The sequence below is a fragment of the Triturus cristatus genome, chromosome 7 (genome assembly GCF_964204655.1).
Source record: "Triturus cristatus chromosome 7, aTriCri1.1, whole genome shotgun sequence".
NCBI classification, from domain to species: domain Eukaryota; kingdom Metazoa; phylum Chordata; class Amphibia; order Caudata; family Salamandridae; genus Triturus; species Triturus cristatus.
The window spans coordinates 1,303,356,751-1,303,382,758 of NC_140590.1; the positions used below are offsets into that span (position 1 = coordinate 1,303,356,751).

General features: G+C 40.9%; 1 protein-coding gene across 2 annotated transcripts in view; it reads left to right on the forward strand.

The window, feature by feature from the left end:
- The window catches only part of MTCL2 (microtubule crosslinking factor 2), a 1,546,820-nt gene that overhangs the window by 1,025,807 nt on the left and 495,005 nt on the right, over positions 1 to 26,008 (forward strand). For both annotated transcript variants that reach the window (XM_085618920.1, XM_085618919.1), the window contains exon 5: positions 5,731 to 6,966. In XM_085618920.1, the coding sequence (XP_085475046.1) occupies positions 5,731 to 6,966 (1,236 nt within the window). The remainder of the gene's footprint in view (positions 1 to 5,730; positions 6,967 to 26,008) is intronic.

A 26,008-nucleotide genomic window follows, 5' to 3' on the forward strand; every position in this document is an offset into this window, starting at 1 on the left:
TTCGCGCTATGTGCCCTGGGCCTCGCAGTCCTGAGTAATGAAACCCAGAGTCCGTAACACACGATTGTGCGATAAAATCCCAACTGATCCACAGCCTGGTCACAAGAACAACTTAACTCCAGCAGCAAAGATCAAAGCCTGCGAGCGGCTCCCGCGAAGCGGGGGCCGCGAGGCGTGAAGATCCTTGGGGGGGAGGAGTCAGGAAGAGGTCGCCAGGTGTAGGTGATAGTGTTCGCGCTATGCGCCCTGGGCCTCGCAGTCCTGAGTAATGAAACCCCAAAGTCCATAGCACACGATTGTGCGGTAAAATCCCAACTGATCCACAGCCTGGTCTCAAGAACAACTTAACTCCAGCAGCAAAGATCAAAGCCTGCGATGGGATATTTTAAACTACACAACCCAGAATGCATAGCGCCACTCAAAAGGCAATTAAGGCTGAACGCGTCCCAAATCATGAGATAAGAGGTGACTTGACAGTCATGGACGGCGTAAATTAAAGCAAGGATAAGACATATCGACAGTACATTTGAGAATGAAAAAAACAGTCTTCAAAACTGTGGAAACCTCAGAGTCGAGTAGAGAACGTGTTTTGGCGCTTTTCTGACTGAACTCACGCCCCCTTCGCTATGGCAATGCGCTCGGCGCTCCAACTCTTACTCCAACTCTTACAACTCTTACAAGCAGCGAGAGACGTGAAAAGATTCAACAGGAAAGTTTCCTCGCTTTACCCACACAGTGGCGCCATTCATCTCTTCTTGGATTACTTCCAGGCGGGAAGAAAGGATGCGGTCCCTTTCCCAGATGACAAGAGGAGTGCTTCCGAGGGCGGAGGGGTGCCGGGCTGTTCCTGCGGGTTGAAACTCTTGCTGTTCAGCTAATTTTACTTGAGCCCACATTACCTTTTCTTCTAAGGCTTTTCGTTTGTTATCAATTTCATCCTACAATATTTGGCATATTTTAAAATTTCATCAATGTGCTTTGATTGCCAACACAGCATGTGCTGCTTAATCATTTGTGATATATCCAATCTTAACCCTGTCTCAAATCGATAAATAAAATGAGTCATGTCCTTTTTTTCTAAACTTTCAAACCCACTATACTGTTTGAACACATGTAAAAGACGTTTGTAGTAGGCATGTACAGACTCGTTCTTTTCTTGGGTTGTTCTGTCTATTTTTACCGAATCAGTTTCTTTTGGGGGAATTTTACTCTTCATAAAAGTGATCACTTGATGATTTTTTTTCATTACATCTTCTGACGGGGCTCCTGTCTTTGAATCTCTTGGATATTCCTCACTAGGCCAATCTATGGTCATTTTACACTCTTTCCACAAATCCGCAGGTACTACTATGTCAAACAGACCATCCAGATCTTTTAACAAAACCTTTGAAACTTTCACAAACCTCTCAACTTGTCTGTACCACTGCACTGGTTTCTCTCTCAATTTTGGAAAATCATTCGTAAATGACAAAATATCCTGTCTAGTCCATGGTACATGTACGTACCCCCCTCCGGGTACTTCCCTCATCGGATACAACCTATCAGCCTTTTCTGTTTCCCTCATGACATATTCAGATGTCGTTCGATTTACCTGTGCTTCTTCCTTTTTCTTTGCCCACCTAACTTTCCATCTTTCAAGATCTCCCCATTTTTGTAACAGAAATAATAAATCCCTAATCTGTAATTTTCTTCCAGACACGTTCATGTTTTCCAAATCCTTATCAGAAAATTCTGCTCTATATGGTTTCTGCAACACCTTTGACTTCCCTATGTCAATTCCCATTTCAGATGCCAGATTTGTCAGTTTTTCATGGAATGTTTTAGTATTTTGTGTAATGCTTCTGCAAATAAACAGTAACTCTTCTTCCAATTCTACTCGTAATTTAAAAATGTCTAATATTTGTGGCTGTAACTTTGGTTTCTCTATTTCTTGAGACCATCTCTCTATATCTTCTGGGGTTACTATTGTGGCACTTCTAGTTCCTGTTGAGGTTTCTAGTCTAACTTCCTTCGAACAACTGGGCAAATTTCTCTTCGGGGTTTCCATTATTGGCTCTCTTATGGGCAAATCCATTAATGATATTACTGATTCACATTCACTTGCTTGGTCATCTACTATCATCTTTTCTTTTCTATGCTTGGGGTAGTGATTACAGGAACTTTAGAACAGTTTGACTTTTCACCATACAATGGGACTACTGGACCTATGGTTACTGGTATGGTCAATGCATCAGGATGTATATTCATCTGAGTTATTTTCTGGATCAGTTCATCTTTATTCTTATTTATTGCTTCCCTTTCTTTTTCTTGAAGCACCCTGTTGGCGGTGTCCTGTACTATTTGTGGAACCAAAGGTGTTCTTACCATTGGGGCACTAGGGATCATTTTATCAAATCCTTCATTATAAGGTGGAGGACTTTTCATCAATACGTCTTCTAAATACCCTTCTTCTGCTTCTCCGCTATCTATCATGGTTAAGTGCTTGGTTTTTTCTGTACATTTACCTCCCATCTGCTCTTCTGATGTTAACACAGGATATAAACCTTCTGCCACCATGGCCTGACTCCATTGTTTCATTTGACTATCTCTAGTCTCTCGGGGAAATTTTGGATAATAATTGCTTAAGGTCCTGTTACTTCGTGGTCTATCACGTTCAAAGGCTTCCATTTCCCATTCTTCTAGAGCCTCATACTGAGTCAATCTAGGTCTGGGTTCTAATTCATTCATTTGTGTTCTTAAATTGTACAATATTCTTCCATTAAAGCTTCCGTACTCAGGAAATGCTAATATTCCATCATCTTTTGTGTATTCTACCCAATTTTCTAACCATACACAGGTATGATAGCCTCTTTCCACCATCATGTATGATGCAGTCGTATTAGGAGGAGGAATGAGAATCCCTTCTCTACTCTTAATGGGTTTATCCTTTTTAAAATAATTCTTGACCTTTTGCATAAATGACATTTTCCTTTTTTCTCCGTACATTGCGTGTTTGTGCTTATTAAGATACTGTTCGTAAGCAAACCCTATAAATCTTCTATCGGGACAAGTCCCTGTTAATGTTGGATCATACATGCAAACTCCACTATCTATTATTATTCTTGGGGTTTCTATTTTGTTGACCAATCAGACGCTTGCTTTAATTCTAAAAATTCTCCAATACCAACGCGTTTTCTAGTCTGAAGACAAATCAACTTCTACTCTGTTCGCTCGCTCAGCCAATGCTTGCGCAGCTTTTCTGTGACGTCAGTATCTCTCCTTACTACTGACCCCTCCTTTACAATTTCGCATCAACTACACGCCTGCTGTTCCAACCAATCCCAGCGCGACTCTCAGTGATGTCAGTGCAGCACCCCCAACTGACCCCTCCTTTACAAGGTGATGGAAAACTTATTTTCCCACTAAATTTCACACAATTTTCATTAATTAACAACGTATAAACATTCACTATTGTGTCTGACCCACTAATTCAAAGAAAAGTAAGATTTCTTTCATTGCGAGTAAAACCCTTCCCTTTATTTCCGCTTACTCTTCACACAAGCATCAGAGAACCTGCTAATCCTTCAGTATTACCCTTTCTAGGTGAAATAATACCAAATTTTAACCAGCGAACTCCTCGCTACCAATTACTCTCACTAGTATACAGGAAATTATTCCCTAACATAGTGCTTCTAGTCCTGCGTAACTTTCAGCACTTTCTCGATCCAGACCAATAACCTCACTGCAGTGTGGCTTCCATTTACCACCCGCTATTCAATATTCCCGGGAATTTCCAGACAACATAAAACAATACATAACGAGTTTTGGTTAAAACATAAATCAATAATTCAAAATTTCAAATACAGTCCTCACCTAACTAACTACACTAACCATGCCTCTGCTACCAAGAAAAACTGATGCAGCGGAGTTTACCAGCTCTATACATACACACACACAGCGCTCATTTGGGCCCATATATATTCATACATTCAATGAGCTAGCAAATATCCGCTGGTCACCAATTTTGATTTACCTCAGAGAACCTTTACACCAGTATTCTTACCAACGCTGTCTCCTAAGTAAATATACGTTGCCAAAAGATCTAGTAGTAGATTAGAATAGGGAGGAAATGATAATAGTAAAAACAATACATTTAATTTGTATTCAAAGAACCACAGATTCAGAAGGAGTTTCAAAGATTTATCTGAATTAATAATTTTGTGAGTCAAATCAAAATACAAGTAGATACACCACAATCCTCCATCAGGTAAATGTAGTACAGTTAGCTTATAGTTCAATTCACATTAATTAAATTCTTGTGATGACAGTACCTGAGGAGAGAAAGAATAGAGAGCAAATACGTAGCATAACCCCACAGAGCTATATTTACCTAGAATGGTGTGAGGACCTGGTCATCAGAGTATCAAGGATTCAGGACCGGGAAGGTGATTTCTTCTAGTGTAATGCCAGCGTTACACCCCTCTCTGGTGCTAGTCGCTCTGGCTCGTCCGGACCCCTTTTTAGATGTGCCTCCTCGGTTGTTACGCGATCTTTCCCTAGTGTTGGATTCTTCAATCTTCAATCAGATTACAGCAAATTCGGGCAGCATCTCAGCATAGCATCTGCATCAAGTGGGTCTAACTAACTAGAACTTACCTCTGTTATACCAATTCAAATGTATGATCCACCCCAAAATGTTTCAATTCTATGTACACCCCTCAATTTGATTGGACCAGGCAGTGGGGTGAGGACATCACACCATACTAAGTGCAATAACTTTCTTTAGTTCTATTGTCTAATTCCCCAGCCATTAATTTTAATACCCACAAGCTTTATTCCCACAAGCATTTCATATGTGGATCGATAAATCTGTAATACAATGTTTTGTCTTCTTCCTCTCGTAGGGTCAGTAGTAGATCTTCCCATGTCCTTGCTTGGCATATGGGTTGGCAGCCATTCAATGTCTTTATTGGTCTCCGAACAAGGAGGTATCACGCATGCGTAGTTGCTGCAAGGGGACAGGGACGTTGGTCACCCTCCAAGGCCCAAATACGAGCTATTAATAAAGTCAGAGAAGAACATGTTACAATACAAAATTAAATGAATTCACTGTATACCACTTACTGCTGCTCTCACCCCATTTACGTAATATTTCTTTTCCATTAATGGCTTAGTAAAACTTGCATAGGTTAGTTTCAGCACAGCATGTGCGTTAATGCGAGGGTTTTCGATCAGCCATATTAAAAGCTTTTGCGCAGCTGCAAAGATTTCCCACCAACCTACAGGAGACGTCATACTACGTAGATGTAGTAGATGCATGCGCAGAGGAGTTCCCGCGTTTTTTGCAGCCATTTTAAGGACACTCGGGTTACTTGTTAGTAGAATACATAAAAAAGCTTCCCCTAGATACAATGTGTAAAATATAATGCAAAATTAGTACTCACAAACATGTTGATTATAATGTTACAGGTTATTTAGAGAGAATTGCATACGAGCAAGTTTCTTTTTACACAAAACCTTGCTCCATCAGTGGGCTGGAACATTTTCTTGGTAATCTGAAATGTACACCGGTAGCTTATATTGCTGCTTTTTTTAAAGTGGTCATGTATTGTATTTCATGCTGGTAGCACCACTTTGACTAAATTAGATATAAGTATTGTATATTCTTGCCCCCAGCATAGTAATATGTTTTTTTAAATGTAGTCTAAAATAAGTGCTAATCTGCTGAACCTCTGTCTTTTTAATCTTCAGGAGGACAGTGCTGATTTGAAATGCCAGCTCTGGTTTGCAAAAGAAGAATCCACTCTTATGTGCAGGAAACTAACCAAGCTGGCAAAAGATGCTGACAGCATGAGGGAAGAGTTATTGAAGTATAACTCACTGTTTGGGGACTTGGACAGCACACTATCTGTTCAGGAGCTGGCGGACTCTCCCCACTCACGTGAGGCAGAATTAAAGGTCCACCTAAAACTGGTAGAAGAAGAAGCAAACATCTTAAGTCGGAGGATAGTGGAACTTGAAGTTGAAAATAGGGGTCTAAGGGCAGAGATGGATGAAATGAAGGGACAAGGAGACAAAGACCTCATTGGTCCAGATGTCCTATTGAGCTTTTCATGCACCAACTATGGAGAGTCTGGAGAGAAATATTTGGAATTGGGGAAGCATCTTCAGTTTGTTGAAGAAGAAGCAGAAGTCCTGAGGAGGTCGCTCATGGAGTCGGAGGACCAGAACAAACTACTTATGAATGAGTTGAACCAATACAAATCAGAACGGGACCAGGACATAACAATTTCGGAGGATAGCTGCTCAGTGATCAGTGAACTTTCTCAGGAGGAACTCTATACAGCTAAGATTCAAATTAATGAGCTCAGTGGTAAAGTAAGGAAACTTCAGTACGAGAATCGTGTCCTGCTTACAAACCTCCAAAGCTATGACTTGGCATCCTGCCAAGGAACACGACCAGTGCTGGAGACAAGTGATGAGGCTGGAGATTCAGCACAGTGTATTCCAATGCCAATTTGTAGGAAAATACCAGCAGCTGGCGAACACGGGATAGAAGGCTGTCAGGAGAAGACAAGCAGAAGTAGGACCATAAAGTGTCAAGATATTAGTCACACCAGTCCATCCAAGTTATTTACAACAAAAGACTTTGAAAATCTCCTCAGTGTCCGAGACCAAGCAACTCTAGTTATTAACACTATTGAAGTTTTAATTTCTGAGCAAAATGATATTAAACTTTGCATAGATAACGAATATGAAGACCTTTTATTGACTGATAAAGTTGATAATGAAAGGACCAACAACTCCAAGATGAGCAACATCATTTTTGTACAACTAGGATTATTACAACAGGAATTACATTCTTTTATGGAGAGAATGGAGAGCGGTTTAAAAGGCAATGTTGACTCTTTAAACGTGCAACCAGACTTGTTATCACCTTACTCAATAAAGGAATATTCAAGCAAGGAAGAGGGCATGAGCTTCCAGGTAAGATTGCGTTTCTCGGCTGCTTTAGCTGTACTAATTGCTTGCCTTCCCTTCCGATTTAATAATTTAACAAATACAAAATGTGATCCTTAATTCAACCCACTTATTCCCCTATGGAGCTACTGATCAGCAAACAATTTCCTGCATGATAGAAACACAATTAGGACTCAGTTAAAACACAGAGCACATGGGACTGATTTTCATCGAAAGCCATTTCATGTCAATGTCTATCTAAAACGCTAGCTTCAGAAACAGTATGCTTTTCTAGTTTGCCTGATGTAAATACGCAAAGGGCAGATTTTCCTAATCGAAACAAGCTTTTTCCCCAACCCTTAGTGAAATAGAACACATTTTTGCTATTCTAATTGAAAGAGGAACTGTCTTGTTTTTCAAGTTTTCTTATGTGAAACCGGGAGCTAAAAGTACTGTCACATAGCTTCTGCATTTTAAAGAATTGTGTGTATTTTGTTTCGTTCTTTGTTCATCAGATCATTCCACCTACGCTAGTGAACAATCAGTCAGAAACAGTATGTGTGGCATCTACAACTCCAGAAATCAATAAACCGTTTATCTACTCGCCCTTTCTGTGACTCTACCTCCATATGTCCCAAAAGCATTATCTTTACCAGGGCTTGAAGACTTTAGTCGAATAACCAAAAGAGGAGCGAACACATATATTCTAAAAAAAAAGATACATTTTGCGATATGTACACATATGTTCCTAAATGAGGTTACACAAAAAAGTTATCTAGTGAGATGCAAGCTCACCAAATACAAAATACAATTGCAAAATCATTCCTTTCAATCCCAGTGCTAGCTTATCACTAGCCATAATCAACATGACATTGTTAGTAAGGACACAGTGATGCATTTAGGCACAATCCTGTCATCATTCCATCTTAACCTCCCACAAAGCTAGGTTTTAGGTAACAAAAGAAACCCAAAATCCAATCTCTTACCTTGCCAAAGCAGAAATAACCTACCCCCCTCACCAGGGATTATCTCCCCGAAAGGAAGTTGCCTAACTCCGCATCATCTGGTCATTTATTCCTTGGGTGTGAAAGACAGTTTGGTGACTTGGTGGTTTCTCCTCACTTTTGGAAAGTCAACGGGACTTCTTCTCAGAAGAATAGTTTGTCTCTAAGTGAAACATACTGGAGCGTTTGTCCAGCCAAAGCAGACTAATATTTTTCAAGCAACCGAATTGTTCACGCCTCAGAGGGTCACCTTTGCTCAGATCAGCAGTTATCACTCCTTTCATTGTTGAATTTAATGAGTGGATACATTTTGTCATCTGCTCGAAAGATTTTGATCTAACTCCCTTTGAAATGTCTGAAGAATTAAACTTAGAAAATCCTTTAGTCCATTATGTCACCATTGTTTATTGTGCGCAATCGTATAGTGTGCTGTCTAGTATTATGCCAGAAGGCTTTAATATGACCGCAGTTACTTCTCTTTAAAAACAAATATCAAAAACCCATGGCTTTTTAGTATCTTTCAAACTGTTTTCCAGGTCCCTGTTTCTAGTGGCATTAGAGGTTTTGGAGAGAATCATTGAAGTAGAATCTGTTATGACATTGAATTTACACCTTTCCCAGATCACTTTCTAGTCACATTTCAAAGACATAAGGGAGCATCTGCCCTGGTATTTGTTTAGGGTGATATCTGCCTGGTGACTGATGTTAACAGTGCCCTTATCTTGTGTAATTAAATGTGGACATTTTTCACTGTGCTCTAAGGCCCAAAAAGATCTCAAAAAAGCTCTGCATATGGTCCCCCGCGATAGGGATTTAATTAGGAAGGCAAGACAAACGTATAAATTAGTAATTGGGAAGAGAAAAGATGAGTTAAGAAATCTTGCATGGGATGACCTGGAGAGAGCTAGTGCCCTCAAGGATTCTAGAGGCTTCCGGGAAGTTATAAATCGCCCCCTCTTTACAAATGAGGTTAGGAATATGGAATCGTTAATAACTGAAGACGCATGGGTAGTTCATTTTTCGAAAATATTTAATCCTAAGGGTGTATCATTGCAAGATCAAAAAGAAGATATAGCCGTTAACCTCGCAACTGCGAATCAACTGAGTTTGTCCATTATGATTGGTGAGGTTGAAGATGCATTGCTGAAGGGTATTTCTGCAAAAGCCCCAGGGCCCGACGGTGTCCCGTTAGATATGTTCAAAGGTAATCCCCTAATATGGGCACCGCTGTTGGCAAATGTTTTTAAATCAGTAATAGTGGGCCGCATCCCTGACTCATGGAAAGAAGCCGTGGTGGTCCCAGAATACAAGAAGGGCAGTAGGAATGATCCAATTTGCTATTGGCCTATCTCCCTAGTTGACGCAACATGCAAAGTCTTGGGGAGGGTAATTCTTGCCCGCCTTGAACTTTGGGCTAATGAGTCTGGTCTGATTTCCCACTCACAATACGGCTTTAGAAAGTGTATGGGTACGAACAAACAATGCCTCAATTTGTCCTTAGTTATGGGTAAGTACATGAAGGCCAAAAGAGGATCGATCCACTTGGCCTTCATGGACTTATCCAGTGCATTTGACACAGTTAACAGGGGGAAGCTGTGGCTACTCATGGAAAAGATGGGCTTTCAGGAGGCACTTATAACCCTTTTACGTAGTATGCACTCATCTACCTCCGTTTCTATACATTATGGCCCGGGGGGAGAAAAATCTAGATCCATCGCATCCACAGAGGGCGTACGACAAGGATGCATTTTGGCCCCCTTTTTATTACTTTTATATACAAACGGGGTGGAGAAATTCCTAATAGAGCAGCACTTGGACTATCCGAATGTAGGAGGTAACTCGGGTTCCCTTGTTATCATATGCGGACGACACCGTACTGCTGACCTTAACGGCTAATAGCCTTCAAAAGCCCTGACCGCTTTTACTGATTTTATGACGGATTTGGATCTTAAGGTCAATTTTAATAAGTCTTCTATTATGGTCTGTGGTCCTAAAAATACAAAAACAAGAACATTTGTGGTAAATAGTAGAACAATTGAAAAGGTCCCTTCTTTTACATATTTTGGGAATGTTTTTAACAATAAATTGAACTGGGACAACACGTTTGCAACTAGGGCCCAATAGACCAGAAGAATTATAGAGGGCCTGTTTCGCTTTGCGTGCAAATTAGGACATAAGCCAGTGGCAGAAATACTTATATAAATCAAAATGCCGGTCAGTTACAACTTATGGGGCGGGAGTATGGGGAAGTAAAAAAACCAGCCAATTTCAAATTTTGGAAAACAAATTTATAAAAAGATTGCTGACGGTTCGAATTAGCTCTCCCACCAAATTTTGTCATTCTGAGCTGGGATTAGATTTTGTTGACGATAGAATTAAAAGCGCGCCCCTGATACTATGGGGGAAAGTGTGATCATCGGAAGAATTATCATTTACCAGAGCAATCATAAGGGACTGTTTAAGCTTAGAAAACACATCGTCTATTCCCTGGATTTGTTATGTCAAAAATGCTTTAACTAAGATTGGCCTAGGAAATTATTTTGAACATGCTGATGGCATACCATCCAACATAAAAACAATGATTAAAAATGCCTACTATAATGAGTTAGTCTCATCTAACCTGGATGATGAGACCCCATCCCATGGGTCGCTAAATCTTCGACAATTTTATTTATCTTTTAGTACTCATACACATTCCCGCTTCCTTCTGATGAGGTTTCGTCTCTGCACATTGCACTTTCTTGTGCCTTTTCCCAATCAGGCGAGTTGGTGTGAGAGACTGACTCCCTGTCCTTGTAATAACTTAGCTGATCAAAGCACAATGCACCTTATGCTGTTTTGCACTATATATAAAGATATAAGGGCTCGTTTTATTAGGCCCAGCCTGAGGGAAATTGACCCTTGTTCATATCAGGATGGCTTTAATTATTTACGTTCTTTGTCCAATGCCGTCACGTTGTGCTGGGTTAAATTTTATTAGAACTGTTTTGCGAATCAGGAAAAGATATGAAATGTGATAGGGAAAATGGAAAATAGGGCCTCAAGCAATTTTTACTTATTTATTTATTCTCACACCCTTGGATTGATGTAAAGAAAATGGTAGTTCATAGAAAACCCTGCTATGAAATCTTATATGCTGTTTGGTTATATTTAGTATGTGTAAAATGTAATATGGATTAATTTTAAGCACGGTTTTATTAATGTAACCATGTACTTTTATGATTCACAAGAATCGAATAAAGTTTTTCAAACGAAACGCCCGCAGTTACTTCTCTTTAAAAACAAATATCAAAAACCCATGGCCTTTTAGTATCTTTCAAACTGTTTTCCAGGTCCCTGTTTCTAGTGGCATTAGAGGTTTTGGAGAGAATCATTGAAGTACAAATCTGTTATGACATTGAATTTACACCTTTCCCAGATCACTTTCTAGTCACATTTCAAAGACGTAAGGGGGCATCTGCCCTGGTATTTGTTTAGGCCGATCTCTGCCTGGTGACTGATGTTAACAGTGCCCTTATCTTGTGTAATTAAATGTGGACATTTTTCACTGTACACCATCTTCTTTAGTCATCCTAAGGGCATTGGCCAGGCAGGATATGAATTATTATAGACTTGTTCTTTGTTAGAGGTCTCTGCATGGTATTTTACTCCATTTAAAATTTCACAGAACCAGCCCATTGGCATCCCACAATCGGTGTTTAAGTGCAAATCAACTTAACAAATCAGGAGACTGGCATTCACTTTTAAATTTCAGTAAATTTGTATTCAGTTTCACAGCATTACGCTGGACATTATCATTTGCATTGAAAAAGAAAATAACTAATCCCTACCCTGCCTCCCTAGACAACACACCAAATGAGTGCAACCTAGTTATGACATTGAATCCTGATTACATTTCGCAAATATGCACCATGCATGGGTGTCAATTCACCAAAGTGCCAGGGATAGCAGACGTGACATCGTTCCTGACCCTCCGCCCCTCAGGACATCACAGGAAGTTATATCATATGCTCTTTGAACCTGGTGACGAACCTGATGACATTACAGGAAGTCACATATTTAAAAGCCTACAATAAAAGACTAATTAACTAATAGAAAAAATACCAAGGTAAATATGACAAGTTACCACCCATATTGTAAGTGAGGTGTAGCTATAATAAGTCAGCTGTGCAAATATCAAAACCTGGCTAGGCTAGGGTCCAACTCTCTCAGACCATCATTACAAAGATCATGCAACTGGGTAGGTCCATTGTATTCCTGAGTGCATATTCAAATGCCATTGGAACAACCGCCATATGCTCAGACACAACCTTATAAGAGCATTATCATTATTTAAAGACTAGCCTGGGTGGTACCTGTGTGGGGATTTCCAGTTCAGAGATAATCTGTACACAGACTACATAAAGTTCCATCCCTAACATATGAGTGCTCAGGAAACTGTGTCTTTTCTGGAGAGATAATTAATTTAATTACTGATTTGTGTAGCTTTTTTATAAAGCTGAAATATAACAATTGTTTTGTTCTGCATATAATAAATGTTTTTTCTATAGCTCTCTCTGTACATTGAATGGACATGTGCTCCAATTACACTAACTCACTGGTACTTATTTTATGGATATCAGAGGAGGGAGGCTGAGTCTAGGAGAACATTTTGAAAAAAGAGTGGACATATTGTGCATTTTCAAGCAAATCTGAGAAAGCAGGAAGGTTAATACAGCAATTGTGAAAGTGCAGTTATTACATTAATAAAGAGATTTCATATAAAATAGGTAGCTGCTTATTCAGTATAACCACAGAGCTTCATAACAGACTTCGAGATACAATGCATTTCTGAGTACCTCACAGATGTTTTTTTATTTAACAAACAACTAAAAAGGTCGCAAACTAGCAGCATTCAACATATTGTTCACTTTCTGTAGATAAAATCAGCACGTCTGTCTTTAAGAGCAGCAAACTTTTCAATAACTTGAACGTTAAAGTCTGGGATTCTTTTAACTAGGTCGCTCTCTATAGAACGCATTGCTAAAGCATTCAGTCTTTCCTGAATCATGGTATTCCTCAGGAATGTCTTGATTCTGTTTAAGGTGGAAAAACATTGTTCCGACTCTGCTGTTGTCATAGGAGTGGTAATGACTATTTTTAGTAAAGCCACAGTCTCTGTAAGTGACTTTTTCATATTAAGTTTCTGAATTAAAGCCAGCAAAGAAATAGCACCAGTGGCCTTCTGGTATACACTCATTCCGTACAGTACAGTCAACTCAGTTTTCAGGTCCTCTTTGTTGAGCATAGAATAGGCTTCCACAGCCTCATTCAGAGCTTGCTCAGGGAAGGATTTTGCAAAGTGTCCACTTTGCAATAATGCGGCACTCACCAAATGTTTTGTGAAATAAAAACGTTCTTGTGCATGCACAATTATATTGTCACATATCTCCTTTGCAATTCCAACCAGACTGCTGATGTTTTTCCTGCGGTTTGAAAAAGTAGAATCCTTTGTCAGTTTGCTGTCTAAATTGTCAACCCCATCTCTCACTTTGCTCATGCTGGTGACAAACATACTGGTATCTCTTTGCACAGAGACAGCATCTATGGCTCGTGATTGTAACTGGTTGTATAATATGTCGACATAAAACATTATTTCATGAAATAAAAACAGAAAGAACTGAAACTCTGTCTTGTAGTGTTCTAGCAAAGCCAGGGGCTTCATTCAGACTTATATACGTATTCTTTATTGGCTTCTATGGCGTCAAAACATTTCTCAAGGTCCTCCCTATGTTGATATATTAGGTTGATTGTACGTATGTTAAAGTTCCAACGAGTTGAGGGTCTCCTTGAAAGCCTTTTGTCCACAATCTCCTGAAGTACCTCCGTTCTTTTGGGGGAACGTGAGAAGAATGCTGCCATGCCTCCTACATCGAGAAAGAAAATTTGTGTCTCTGAGATCTTTGATACTGCCTGTTGCATAATAAGATTACGTTGGTGGGTGTAACAGTGCACATAATGAGCATTAGGGTATACATCTCTAATTCTTTTCTGTACTCCACCTAGGCCTCCACTCATTACGGACACACCATCATAGCTTTGTGCGATACGTTTTTTTTTTACACAGCTCTGGAAAAATGACGTTCAGTTCATGCAGTATAGCTGAAGTAATGGTTTCTGCACTAGAGTCTCTTAAATGTGTGAAAACATAGAACCTCTCCACAACTTTACTGTCATTGTCAAGGTACCGAAAGACTAATACGGACTGTGTTTTTGTGGCCACATCAGTGGTGTCATCAGCCTGAATAGCCACAAAGTCTGTGTTTTGCACCTCGTGGACAATATGGCTTCTCATAATTTCTAGTATACACTCAAGGAGTTCATTTTGTATCATTTTAGAGGTGCCCTCAAAGACTGTAGCACTTGCTAAATGTGCTTCCATTTCACTGTCTATGTTTGCTTTTAAATCCACAAGGCCTTTAAATATTCCAGGATTTGAGGAACTTTCAGATTCATCATGGCCTCGCAATGCCAGTTCGAAAGCACCACAGAAACGAATGCAATCAATTATTTTTGTTAGTATGTGTCTATTCCTATCAACTGCTTCATTGTGTTTCTGTATTGTTTTGTGGTATGCGTCGTTTATGTGGTGCTCAATCGGTGTGTCTCCCAACATTCCCAGTCTTGTCAGGTTTTCTATATGGTTTCTTGTGTGTGCGTGCTTCTGTATTTTGTCATAAAAATGCTTCAAGTATTTTACTCCTTAATTGTCCAAGGAATGTCACCACCAAACAGCAAGCAGGGGAAGCAGAACAGAGAATTTTTTTGACGCGCACTCTGTAAGCCAATCAACGTTTGTGTACCAGGTGTTTGAGAATGTACGTTTGTAAGTCTTTCCGCTGTCCTGGGAAATTTGTTGTAGTTTTAGGTCAGGCCGATCAGGTCCTAATTGCTTTATATTTAGTTTCTCTTCAAGTGTCGGTCCAAAGAATGACCTTGCAAGTAGCTGTTCTACTATATTCATGCCGATGCTGGCCTTACCAATATTAAAGAAACCTGTCAATAATCAAAGTACAAAGTATAAGGTTTGGTGCAATAATATCAAATGTCAGTATAAATACATATATCTTGTGCATTATCGTAGTGTATCTCAAACAGCTCCCCTTTGCACAACATGACTGCTAAAAATAGAGCCTTACTGCCTGCTGCCTCTGTCTGCCATACTGGTTGCTGAAGGCAATGAAACAGATACTACTTGAGGGCCTTTAACAAGGCAAGGGATAGATAGTGCCTTTAACAATCGTTATTGCCCAAAGCACAGGGCTAAGGCTATTAGTAAATTCCATCCACTGAGGGTACAATGTTCAAAATGTGCATCCACCCCAACCACCATGTAGAGTGACCACATACATAGCCCTCACGCCAATGTAAAAAAATATAGCATCAGTTTCCTTAGCTTTAACACTGGTGTTTGCTGGGTTGTAGCCGGTGTGAAAGAGCAGCAAAGGAGGTTGGGGCCTCTTGTTCTTCACCCAAAAATTGCCCAAATATTAGGTAATGGCTGTCAGGCTTTACCAGGTGCTGGAAATAAAAATATAACAATTTATTTTTGAAACATTAGGATAATCAAACAAAGACTGGGGGAAAAAACATACCGCTCTAATTTTTACCTTGCAGTTTGCATGCAGCTCTTAGATGACAGTTAATAGCTCACTGTTCTATGTTAGGATTTTAACTTACAAACTGCAAGTAACAAAAGGATCTCTCTGACAAAAGCAGTGACTCACTGACCTGTTTACATCATGTGCATTTTGTGATCTGCATCAGGTAGATGTTCTTTGCAGCAGGTACATTAACCTTCTGCGCTACCTTTCCATGAGTAAAAACTTCCACTAGATAAAACTCTGATTTCTCTTTAGGAAAAACATTAAATATGAGCGTTATGGCATTTTTTTTTTTTTTTTTTAAATATTTTTATTGAACAGGCTGGTGAGTAAAACATACATTAATACATGCATTTGCTTACAAAACGAGAGGAGGGAAAAAAAAAAAAGGAAAGAAAAAAGAACCGACCCAGTAAGCAAAATTAAACACAAAGGGGGAGCAACACTATTCCATAAATGATCCCCAGTTCTTTTCGTGTTTCATCAAAGACCGAGTCCCCCTGAGATTAGCTAGTGCAGCCTCCATTGAGTAAGTCTCAGTTACCAGTGTCCACCAGTCCCAGACTGATGGCGGATCAGAGCAAGTCCAGGCTCTGGCCAAAGTTAGTTTAGCACAGGACATAAGAATTGAAGCCAGAGCAGCCTGGGGAAAAAGGGTGGGATGAATATCTAGCAAAACAGAGGAGGCAGTGAATGGAGGGAGCTGGGTTAACCTGATTTCTAGAACCTTGCCAATGTCAGACCAATAATCCTTGAGGATAGGACAAGAAAACAGCATGTGTGTCAAATCGGCTGCGTGGACGGAGCATTTGGGGCATTTAGTGTAATCATTAATAGAGTTGTTGAGAGACCATCTAGAGATGATTTCCGGTGTATAATATAGCATGCAGGTCGTTCTAAATTGCTGTAGCCTCAGGCTGGAAGAATTAACGCTATTATTGATATTCGATAGGGAGTGTTCTATATCTTTCGATGTAACGTTTGTGCCTAATAGCCTGCCCCATTTGACAGCTAGTTTAGAACAGTCGTTTGGTTTAGAGTTAATTAAAAGGCTATAAATGTTACTAATTGCAGATTTAGTTGTTGAAGAGTAGAAATGTATCCAGATGTCGCAATCAGTAATCTCGAATAGTCTTTTTTTATTCACTAGATAGTCATGTATCTGTCGGTGTTTAAATCTCATAGCTTCAGGGAGATCATGAAGCAGTTTAAGTGTATTAAAGTCTAAAAAGCCTTGCGTGCCATATAGGTCCCCTAGCTGACTGATACCCCATCTTGTCCAGATATAAGAATTGTGTTCGTTAAAGATTCCCGGAAGACCCGGGTTGCCCCACAGCGGTAGTTTATGGTGAAAAAAAGTAGTTTTGCAAAAAGTGAGTATGTTATCCCAAATCTTTACTATATCTCTTGTGGTCTTAAATTTTACTCTTTTAAAGTAGTTGGGGTCGTTGACTCGTAGTAAGAACTTATTGGAATCATGTTTTAACTTAAAAAAATGAAAAAAGAGTGCTCCACCCTGGTTTAATAAAGAGCGAATACGAAATACAAAAGCAGACCAAAAATATAATTTAAAATCAGGAAAATTAAGCCCTCCCAAGTTTGTATTATTTTTCAGAGAATTCAACGACCTCCTCGCTTTTAGGTAGCCCCAAATAAAGCTACTAAATGCGCCGTCTAGCTGTTTGAAAAACAAGTTGTTTAAAGCCAATGGAATGGAACGGAATAAGTACAAGAATTTAGGTAGAACCTTCATCTTGATTAAGTTGATTCTGCCGATAATATTTAATGGTAGTCGGTGCCATTTTTTTAAAAGTGAGATAGTGGATTTGACTAATGGATTATAGTTTATGTTATTAATTTCTTGAATTTGAGCCGTTAATTTGACTCCTAAATAAGTAGCGCTTTTACATATCTCAGGAACTGTAACAGTGGGAGTATAATTAGCTATGATTTGGGTCTTCTGTATGTTAAGCTTATAGCCGGAAACGATTCCGAATTTTTCAGCCTCAAAGACGATGCCTTGGAGAGCCGCCACAACATCATGTGAGTAAACCGCGATATCGTCGGCATATGCAGTTATTTTTAATGTTTGAGTGCCTGATCTGAAAGGAGCAATTTGGGTTTGTAGTTGGAGAGCGTGCAAGAATGGTTCCAGTGAAAGGGCGAATAAAAGAGGAGAGAGAGGGCAACCCTGACGGGTACCCCGTAAGATTGAGAACTCTTGAGAGGACAGACCCCCATAGGATGTATAGACTGTTGGGTTGTCATACAGTGCCTGTATAGCTCGTAAGAATTGTCCCCCAAAGCCCAACTTAGAGAGGACACACCAAAGGTAGTCCCAGCCCACTCGGTCAAAAGCCTTCTCGGCATCTAATAGAATCATGCCGAGTGGGGTGGATTCTATCTCTGCTACATCAAATGCCGTAATGGCCATGTTTACGTGTGCTGTTGTGTCCCTCCCTATTATGAACCCGTGTTGCTGAGGGTTAACAATTAAAGGCAGGAAGGGGGACAGTCTTATAGCTAGTATTTTAGCAAATATTTTGGCATCGGTATTAATCAATGAAATAGGTGGGTATGATCCTCTCTCCTCCTTTGGTTTATTCTTTTTCAAAAAGAATATTATTTTTGCCCTGTTCCATGATTTTGGGGCCTTTCCATAACAGCAAACAGCTTGCATAACCTCCAGTAACAAGGGTCCCAATTCGACTAAGCAGATTTTATAAATCTCCAGAGGAATTGTGTCATCCCCTGCAGCTTTCCCTGCTGGTAGTAGTTCTATTGCCTGTTGTAGTTCGTCTCCTGTAATAATATCTGACATCGATTCTTGTGTTGTATTGGACTGTGGTTTAATTAAGAACTTGTCAACGTAGTCTTGGATTGCTTCTGGGTTGGAGATACTTTCTGGGGTATATAGTGTACTGTAATAATCCGCAAATTGTTCTATTATTTCTTTCTGCTGATTATATATTTTTCCATCGCTACCTCGGATGCTTGTTATCAGTGTGTGGGCTCTGTCTTCAGCAACCTTATAGGCAAGGATTTTGCCAATTTTGTCTCCACTGTCATATTGTGAAATCTTATATTTATGAATATTTGCGCTGCTCTTTTGGATGAATTTGTTTTTAGCCTCATTCTTAAGTGAGCAAAGTTTAAGGCCAATCTCTGTGATCCCAGGTAAGTTTGATCGAAGTGCAGAAGCCAGAATTTCTTCTTGGATTGCAATTTTAGAGATAATCTGTGCCTTATGCTTTCTAAGTTCAGTATTTTTTCTGATTAAATATGCTTGGGTAAAACCCCTAATGCCCGCTTTGCAAGCGTCCCAGACCGTAAGACATGGAGCAGAATTGACGTTAGTATACAAAAATTCGGTCAAGTGTGATTTGAGCTGTTTCACAAATTGTGCATCTGAGAATAAGTGTCTAGGGAAGGAAAATGGTCTGGGAGGAGTCCTAATATGTAGTGTAGTGATTGCTAAAATTATGGCGTTGTGATCCGATGAGATTCGAGGGCATAGAGTCATCGTGCTATGTTTTAATAGATTGTCGCTAATTAGTGCCATATCTAACCTAGAGCATGATCTGTGTGGTGCCGAATAATACGTATAACCTGGTGTGTTCGGATGTAAGTATCGCCAAGCATCCTTAATGTTGTGAATACGACAGATGTCGGATATGGCTGACCTGGTTTTGCGCATCCTGTGAGAACTTCCTGGGTGAGTTGAGTCTATTTTGTGGTCCATTATACAATTGAAGTCCCCCATAATAATGGGTTCTCCATCCCAATCCAGGAGTTTTATGTTCAGTTGATCAAAAATACTTGGATCATCTGTATTGGAGCCGTATACTACACACAGGATATATGTATGGTTTTCTAAGCGGAGTTGGACCAACGCCCATCTTCCGTCTTGACTATGAAAAGTCTGCAATATTTCAGATTTGAATCTTTTATCTGTAAGTATAGCTACCCCTCTTATAGAGAGCCCAAGAGTGGAACAAACCAGAATGTGATAACCCAGTTGTTTGAGTAGTTTTTTGTCCTTGCCGGCAATATGCATTTCTGAAAGAAGGACGAGATGTGGATTGTGAAGTTTCAGTTCTTCTGAGATCAGCATTCTCTTATTCTTGCTATTGAGCCCTGCTACGTTCCAAGCCAAAATCTTTATTTCATGCATTTGTGGGTATTTAGATTTTTTAGCCTAGAGACTAGTATCTTAGAGTGTTCGTTGTTGCTTATATATGAGGTCATACATGTGGGCCAAAAGGCCACGACTGGTTTATACTCAAAGCATTCTTCCTCAACAGCCTGAAACCTATTTTTATTGATTTTAGCCCACCCAACACCCCCCACTCCCTCCCCCCACCCTGATTCTCGCCCCGAATGGGGAAGAACCACCCTTGAGTAACAGCTGCCGCTGGAAGGGCAGCGCGCAAGACAGAACACCTAGGAGTACCCCCCCCCCCCCAGGACCCTCTCCAAAAAAAGGGGGAAAAAAAAGGGGAACATAGACAATGTTTCCCAGTGCTGTGCCGAATAGCCTGTAATGTTTCTATACAAAGCAAGACACACCTGATGCCGACAAATTTACTAAGACAGTGTGAGATCTAGGTGGTGCCCAATCTAGAGACATATGCTTCAGCTTCTTTGGCATCGCTAAAGAAATGAATGTGACCATTTTTAATAACCTTGAGGCGAGCTGGCTCCTGTAAGAATGCCTGGCCCCCACAGGATTTAATGGGATCTATCATTTTACGTAACATCCAACGCCTGTCCATTGTTTCTTTACATAGGTCTGAACGGACAAAGAATGAGAACGCCCCTACAGTTACAGGGGCATTAGGACGGGCTCTCTGCCAGACAGCTTGGCGCAATAGGAAGTTGCCAAAGAAGATTATAAGGGGTCGGGGGAACTGATTTTCCCTATTTCTGTTTCTCATAGCCAGAGGAAGACGGTGAGCACGTTGGATTTGTGTGTCCCAGTCCCAGTCTGCTAGGTCTGGAAAGGCCTTTTGAAACAACCCCACTAAATAAGACCTCGGGTCAGACCCCTCAGAGCCCTCCGGAATGCCAAAAAGTCTCAGGTTGGACCGTCTTTGTCGATTCTCCAGGTCTTCAACTTTTGATTGTAGTGCCAACAGCTGGGTGTCATGTTTCTCTGTTACGGCAGTTGTGTTTAGGTTGGCCTCCTCAATCTCGACTACACGTTGCTGGAGACCCTCGATGTCTTGGGCGATCCCACCTAGCTTGGAAGCAAGTTCTTGTAGTGAAGTATGCATTTTGCTGTTGTCCTCCCTCAATTGAATATAGTGTTCTTTAGCTTCAGCGTGTTGATCTCTCAATATTTGTAATATAGTATCTACTGAAGCGGAGTCTGCTGATGTTTGCCCTGGCTCTTGCCCGGGTCTATTTTGGGAGAGGCACTTGGGTATTCCGTTTTGATGAAGTAGAGGAGAGACGGTGGTGATACTAGCAGAAGGGCTCTCGGTGAGAGAAGGCAGAGTACGATGTATTAGCGTGGAGTTTAAAGCTGAGTTAGATGTTGTATCTGTACTTGCTAAAGAGCCGACCCCGGGTGTTTGAGTCAAAATTGATTCTTGATGAGTTAGCCCACCTGATGACAGCTTAGGTGGGGCAGTTAAGGCGTTGTTCTCTGCTGAAGCAAGAGTATCCGGGGAGGGATTTGTTGCTAATAAGGAAGAAGAGTCTGGGGGCTCTAAAGCTTCGACTGAGCTGGCCCCTGATAGTCTCTGTGACAAGTTCTTAACCAAGCCTTTTGCTACGATCCATTTTCTTAAAGGGCTTTTGTCCACAAAAGCCTTCTTTTGATCCAAAATGCTATTAATGAGAGGTCGGGTTGATAGAGTTGGTTTGCGACCTCTTTTGGCTCGAGACTTGTTTTTATTTTTAAATTTGTTGCTTTTCCCTACTCGGGATTTTGTCTTGGAGTCACAAGGTCCGTTTGATGATTTTTCCCCCCCTAGATCGTCTTCAGACCCAGCCTCGCCCTCTGTACTGGTCTCAGCATCGGAGTTCTCAGAAGGATCTTGTTCATTGATTTCGATGAATTCTGTGTGCAGTATTATCTCTGGAGAGACCACAGGTTTGCTGAGACTTGCGCTTTTGATGGGACATGCCTTAGTTACAAGTGATTTTGGGCCTCCGGATGTGGTGATAGCGGTTGCAGTAGCAGGCAGAGAGCCCGTAGGGGGTGATGCTGAATCGGAGCCAAGTATGGCTATCACAGTTTCTGGTGTAACCCCGATCTCGGTTTCATTCATGGGCTGCATAAGCAGCAAAGACGAGTTAGTCAGGGAATTAATGGGTATCATGTTGTGATCCGTAGAAGTATCACAGGTTAAGGACTGTCGGTGTTTCAGTTGTTCAGTTCCCTGCGTGTTACCGGTTTGTTTGCTGCTAGAGGATATCTCTTTAGGAGCGGTAAAAGTGTTCTGGGCGGTGTGTTCTGAAGCTGAGGCTGACGGGGGTGAACGGCTATTTTTGCCTATAACAACTGCCCCGCTTTTGCCCGGGGGCTTAACCAAATTTACAACGAGTTCTCCACTGGACCCCTTAGAGTAAGAATCAACAGACAGAATCGGAGGTCTCAGTACCTGTTTGCTCGTGCTCTCTCTGTCTGTCGTTGCGTGCTCCAAGTTGGGACAGCCGCTGCTTATAGATTCATCAATGTCAGCGTTGGTCACGGTAGCCGGAGAAAGCCCAGATATCATTGCTCCTGTCTCCCGAACAGCTCCGGCCCCGACTCCAGCTGGAAAGGTTCCTGTCGGATGTTTGCTGTGATGAGTTGTGCGAGATTTGTTTCTCAGAGGCATCTTGTTCGTCAGAGAGGTCGGGGAGAAAGAACAAGAGGCAGTCCGGAAGTACAGGCTTAACCAGTTGAGCCCCGAGCTCCGTAACAATCCTTGTGTGATCCGCCGAAAGATTCGTGTCGTCCTTAGGAGCTCTAGCATGAAGAGCAACCTCTGTTTTTTCCCCCGTAGCTATGTAACAATGTTGCGGAGTCCATGGATACAATATATGAAGGTCTGCGTTTAGTTTCTGGGTTTTGTATGCGCTAAACCGAGTAGAGGCATATTCGGTTAAAAGCTACAGGCATTTCGATAAAGGAGAGAGAGAGAAGGGGAGAGCCTCCTGGTGCGCTGCTCAGCACGGATCCTCACTCCGCCATCTTGGATCCGCCAGCCCGCGTTATGACATTTTTATTGTTTCTGAAAATTGCTAGAGGCCAGGAAGGTGGTAGTGAGTGCTTTTAGAACCATAACATACTTGCAACTCCATTCAAATTACGCACTAGACAAGAGACCAATATGCTGCCTAAATAAAAAGTACCAACATCCTGGAAAAAGCAAAGTAAAGCATGTGAAATGTAAGCAGGAAGAACATGGTTACCAATTCACCCATCAATCAGTCATTGCGGTACTTCAATCAGTCATTGCAGTACCCCACGATTGGTGCACTTCCCCACCCGGGAAAACAATGCTGTTAAAAAAAAAGACAAGAAAACAAAAGTACTGCTTCACTGGCAAACTCTGTAAAGTAGCGCTAATATGTTTGGTTGTGAATAAAATCAATCTAGCCACTTTGCGAATACTCTGACTTGCTTTATTTTGTTTTTTTTGTTTTTTTATTTATTTTTCATAGTTTGAACCTTTTATTCCCAAAGCGCACTATGAAAACAAAAATGTTGACCTCCCCCTTACTAGGAGGCTGAGGCCTGTTGCTATAGAACAGCATACTAGAAACAGCTCTCTTTCATAAATGAGCTCTTTAAACTAATCACAACTAAATAAAATAAAATCAACCTCTTACTTCCCACTGACACCACCCTGTTAAGAAACGTTCATACCGGGTAAACTATATCTTCCGATTGGAATACTTCTGAAGTGCCACATATAACCCCAGCTAATGACCTCATGGTGAAGCTTAGTGTCCACATTTAAGCTTCAAAAGGTCCAAAGGTTCTGAAATGCACTTTCATACATTTAGACATTTTCCCCCCTAATTAAGAGCCCATCGCCACATTTTTCGTTTACAACCATCCACGAAGATAAACACCCAAAAACTGAGTAACATTAATGGGTAAATTATCCAGCCACTAAACTGCAATTCTCATTTGAGACCTCTGCCTAATTCTCTTTCTTTATAAGCAGGGTACCTTCTATTGTCTTCCATTCCCAAATTGTTTATAACCGTGTTAAAACATTATTCCTTATGCTCCTTTTGTCATACCTGTGTTACATGTAACCCCCCATCAGGCCATGTTCCCTTCACCATATAACCGTGCAAATGTTCCATAGTTCTATACACAGCAAAAGACCATGTAGCCAAAAGTGGTAAAAAATTAAAACAGGGCAAGTAAGTTTAAGCCAGGCTCTTGCAGCTGCCATGTGCGGAACTGTGCCCAATAGCTTGTGCAAGCAGGAACAAAATAAATGTATGTCAATGCCAGATCAATCAACTCTTGCATATCAGGGCTGCCTGGGGACAGTGGACTACTGTCTTGGAGAGTTTGGTCTTGACCCGAACTGAGAAACACTGGCAGAGTGTTCCGTGAGTCCCCATGCTATGAGACCTCAGCGTGATGTAGGTCAGAACCGACGAACAAAGGCACAGGCGTCTGTGTCGCAGTGTTGCTGTGAAGAGAAAGTGGAGTTGGCTGATCAGAGCAATAGAACACAGGCAGACAGACCTGTCTGTAAGGTTTAGCACTGCATAGTCAGTGCTTCATCATGCAAGACTAATTAATTACAGTGACAGCAAAGTATGCTTGGATCGGGTTTGCAAGCACTGGCGCAGCAGTCTGTGAGTCAGAGTGCTGTGAGCTCCCGTGGCAGAGCTGAGTTGTCTGGTGTGCTTTGTGCCTTGCTGGGAGGGTGTGGTGTATTGCAGATCAGAACAAAAGAACAATGGCAGTGCTGTCCTGTTTGCACGTGCCTGCCTGGGAGAGTCAAGATGTACTACCGTTCAGGAATGACATTCTGTAGGTCCCTGCAGGGGAAACAATATGGATCAGGCCTAAGAGGTTTTGCGGCGCTGGTTCAGAGTGTCAGTGCTGGCCTGGAGCTCCTTCTAATCTTACCCACAGCAAAGGCCATATCCTCCTCGCCCTCCTCAGTGCTATACAAGATGGTGCTGCAGCGTGAAATGTCAAATCCTCCCTTCATCACAAACCAAATATCACACTAACACATTCACTCAATGCATTCATTGGTGGGTCCATAACACCAACACTCACGCTTCATTGATCTGCTCTTACGGGAGAGATGAGTGTTCCAAACGCTGACATGAAAGGAATACCTTTTCACCTAAAGAACCTAATTTACATAAATATACATTGAACACCTTTATTAAACTCTGAACCCCGAGATATTCCCTCCATTTAGTCGATGGATCAGTTAGTTGTATTTGGATAATTGGTAACTCAATTCTTTTATTTTATATTCAATCTTAATCTAATCTCTTCAATAAACAACCCAACACATTTGTTTATTAATCAAAACTTTGTTTATCTAATTAATTGCAAAATTTAATAGATCATTAACCAAACCACAGAACATCATATTTACCTAATCTGGCTATTAGTCATCCTCTAAGTCAATCAAGTCGTGAAAGTCTCTAACTCATCAAAAATCAGGCAGCAATTCAGTCTGTCAAAGATTCAGGGAAACAGCTGTCCAGCAGTGTCACCGTCCTCTCCGTCAGCATAACGTCATGGAAATAGCAGCGTCCACGAAAGAATGAATGTCAACTCACTATTCTATCATCTTTTATAATGATTTTAATGTCAAAATGTAACAAAAATCAGTTTTAGGCAGTCCTGATTGGTGGGTTTGGGGTCGTTCGGTGAAGTTCTCACATAGTCTATTTGGTTAGGTCATCACACTTGCTGGTTCCGGTTTTAAAGACAGTCTTTTGTTTAGTAGTCTTGGCAACTCTCCCAGTATGACCTTGATGGGTACATCTTGCATGGGGTCAGGACGAGGCCACTGTTGCTTGCGGTGGCGCAGGCGCACTTCACCCGAAACCTCGTGGAACAGTGGCTAGCGCCGTCAAGTCAAAGGTCAGCCATCTTTATGTAGGCCCAATCGGTCAACTTAAGCAAAACAAACACAAAACGTAATTAAAACATGGAAATAACGATTAAAATGTTTAACCCTCGCTAATTCCCCTACGTGTATGTAATTATCTAGCATAATAGCTACATTCAAAGCGTTTATATTCACCCAACGATGTCATCTGGTGCGACTTACAATTACGTCACAAAAGCAACATATATCATGCAATATTCTAATTTTCTAGCATTAGTATGCGTACATATTTTAGTATACAAATTAATTTAGCCATGCAAATGCAAATCCCACGTGTAATTCTTTCATTAATACGGTTGATTAGATATCACTTCAA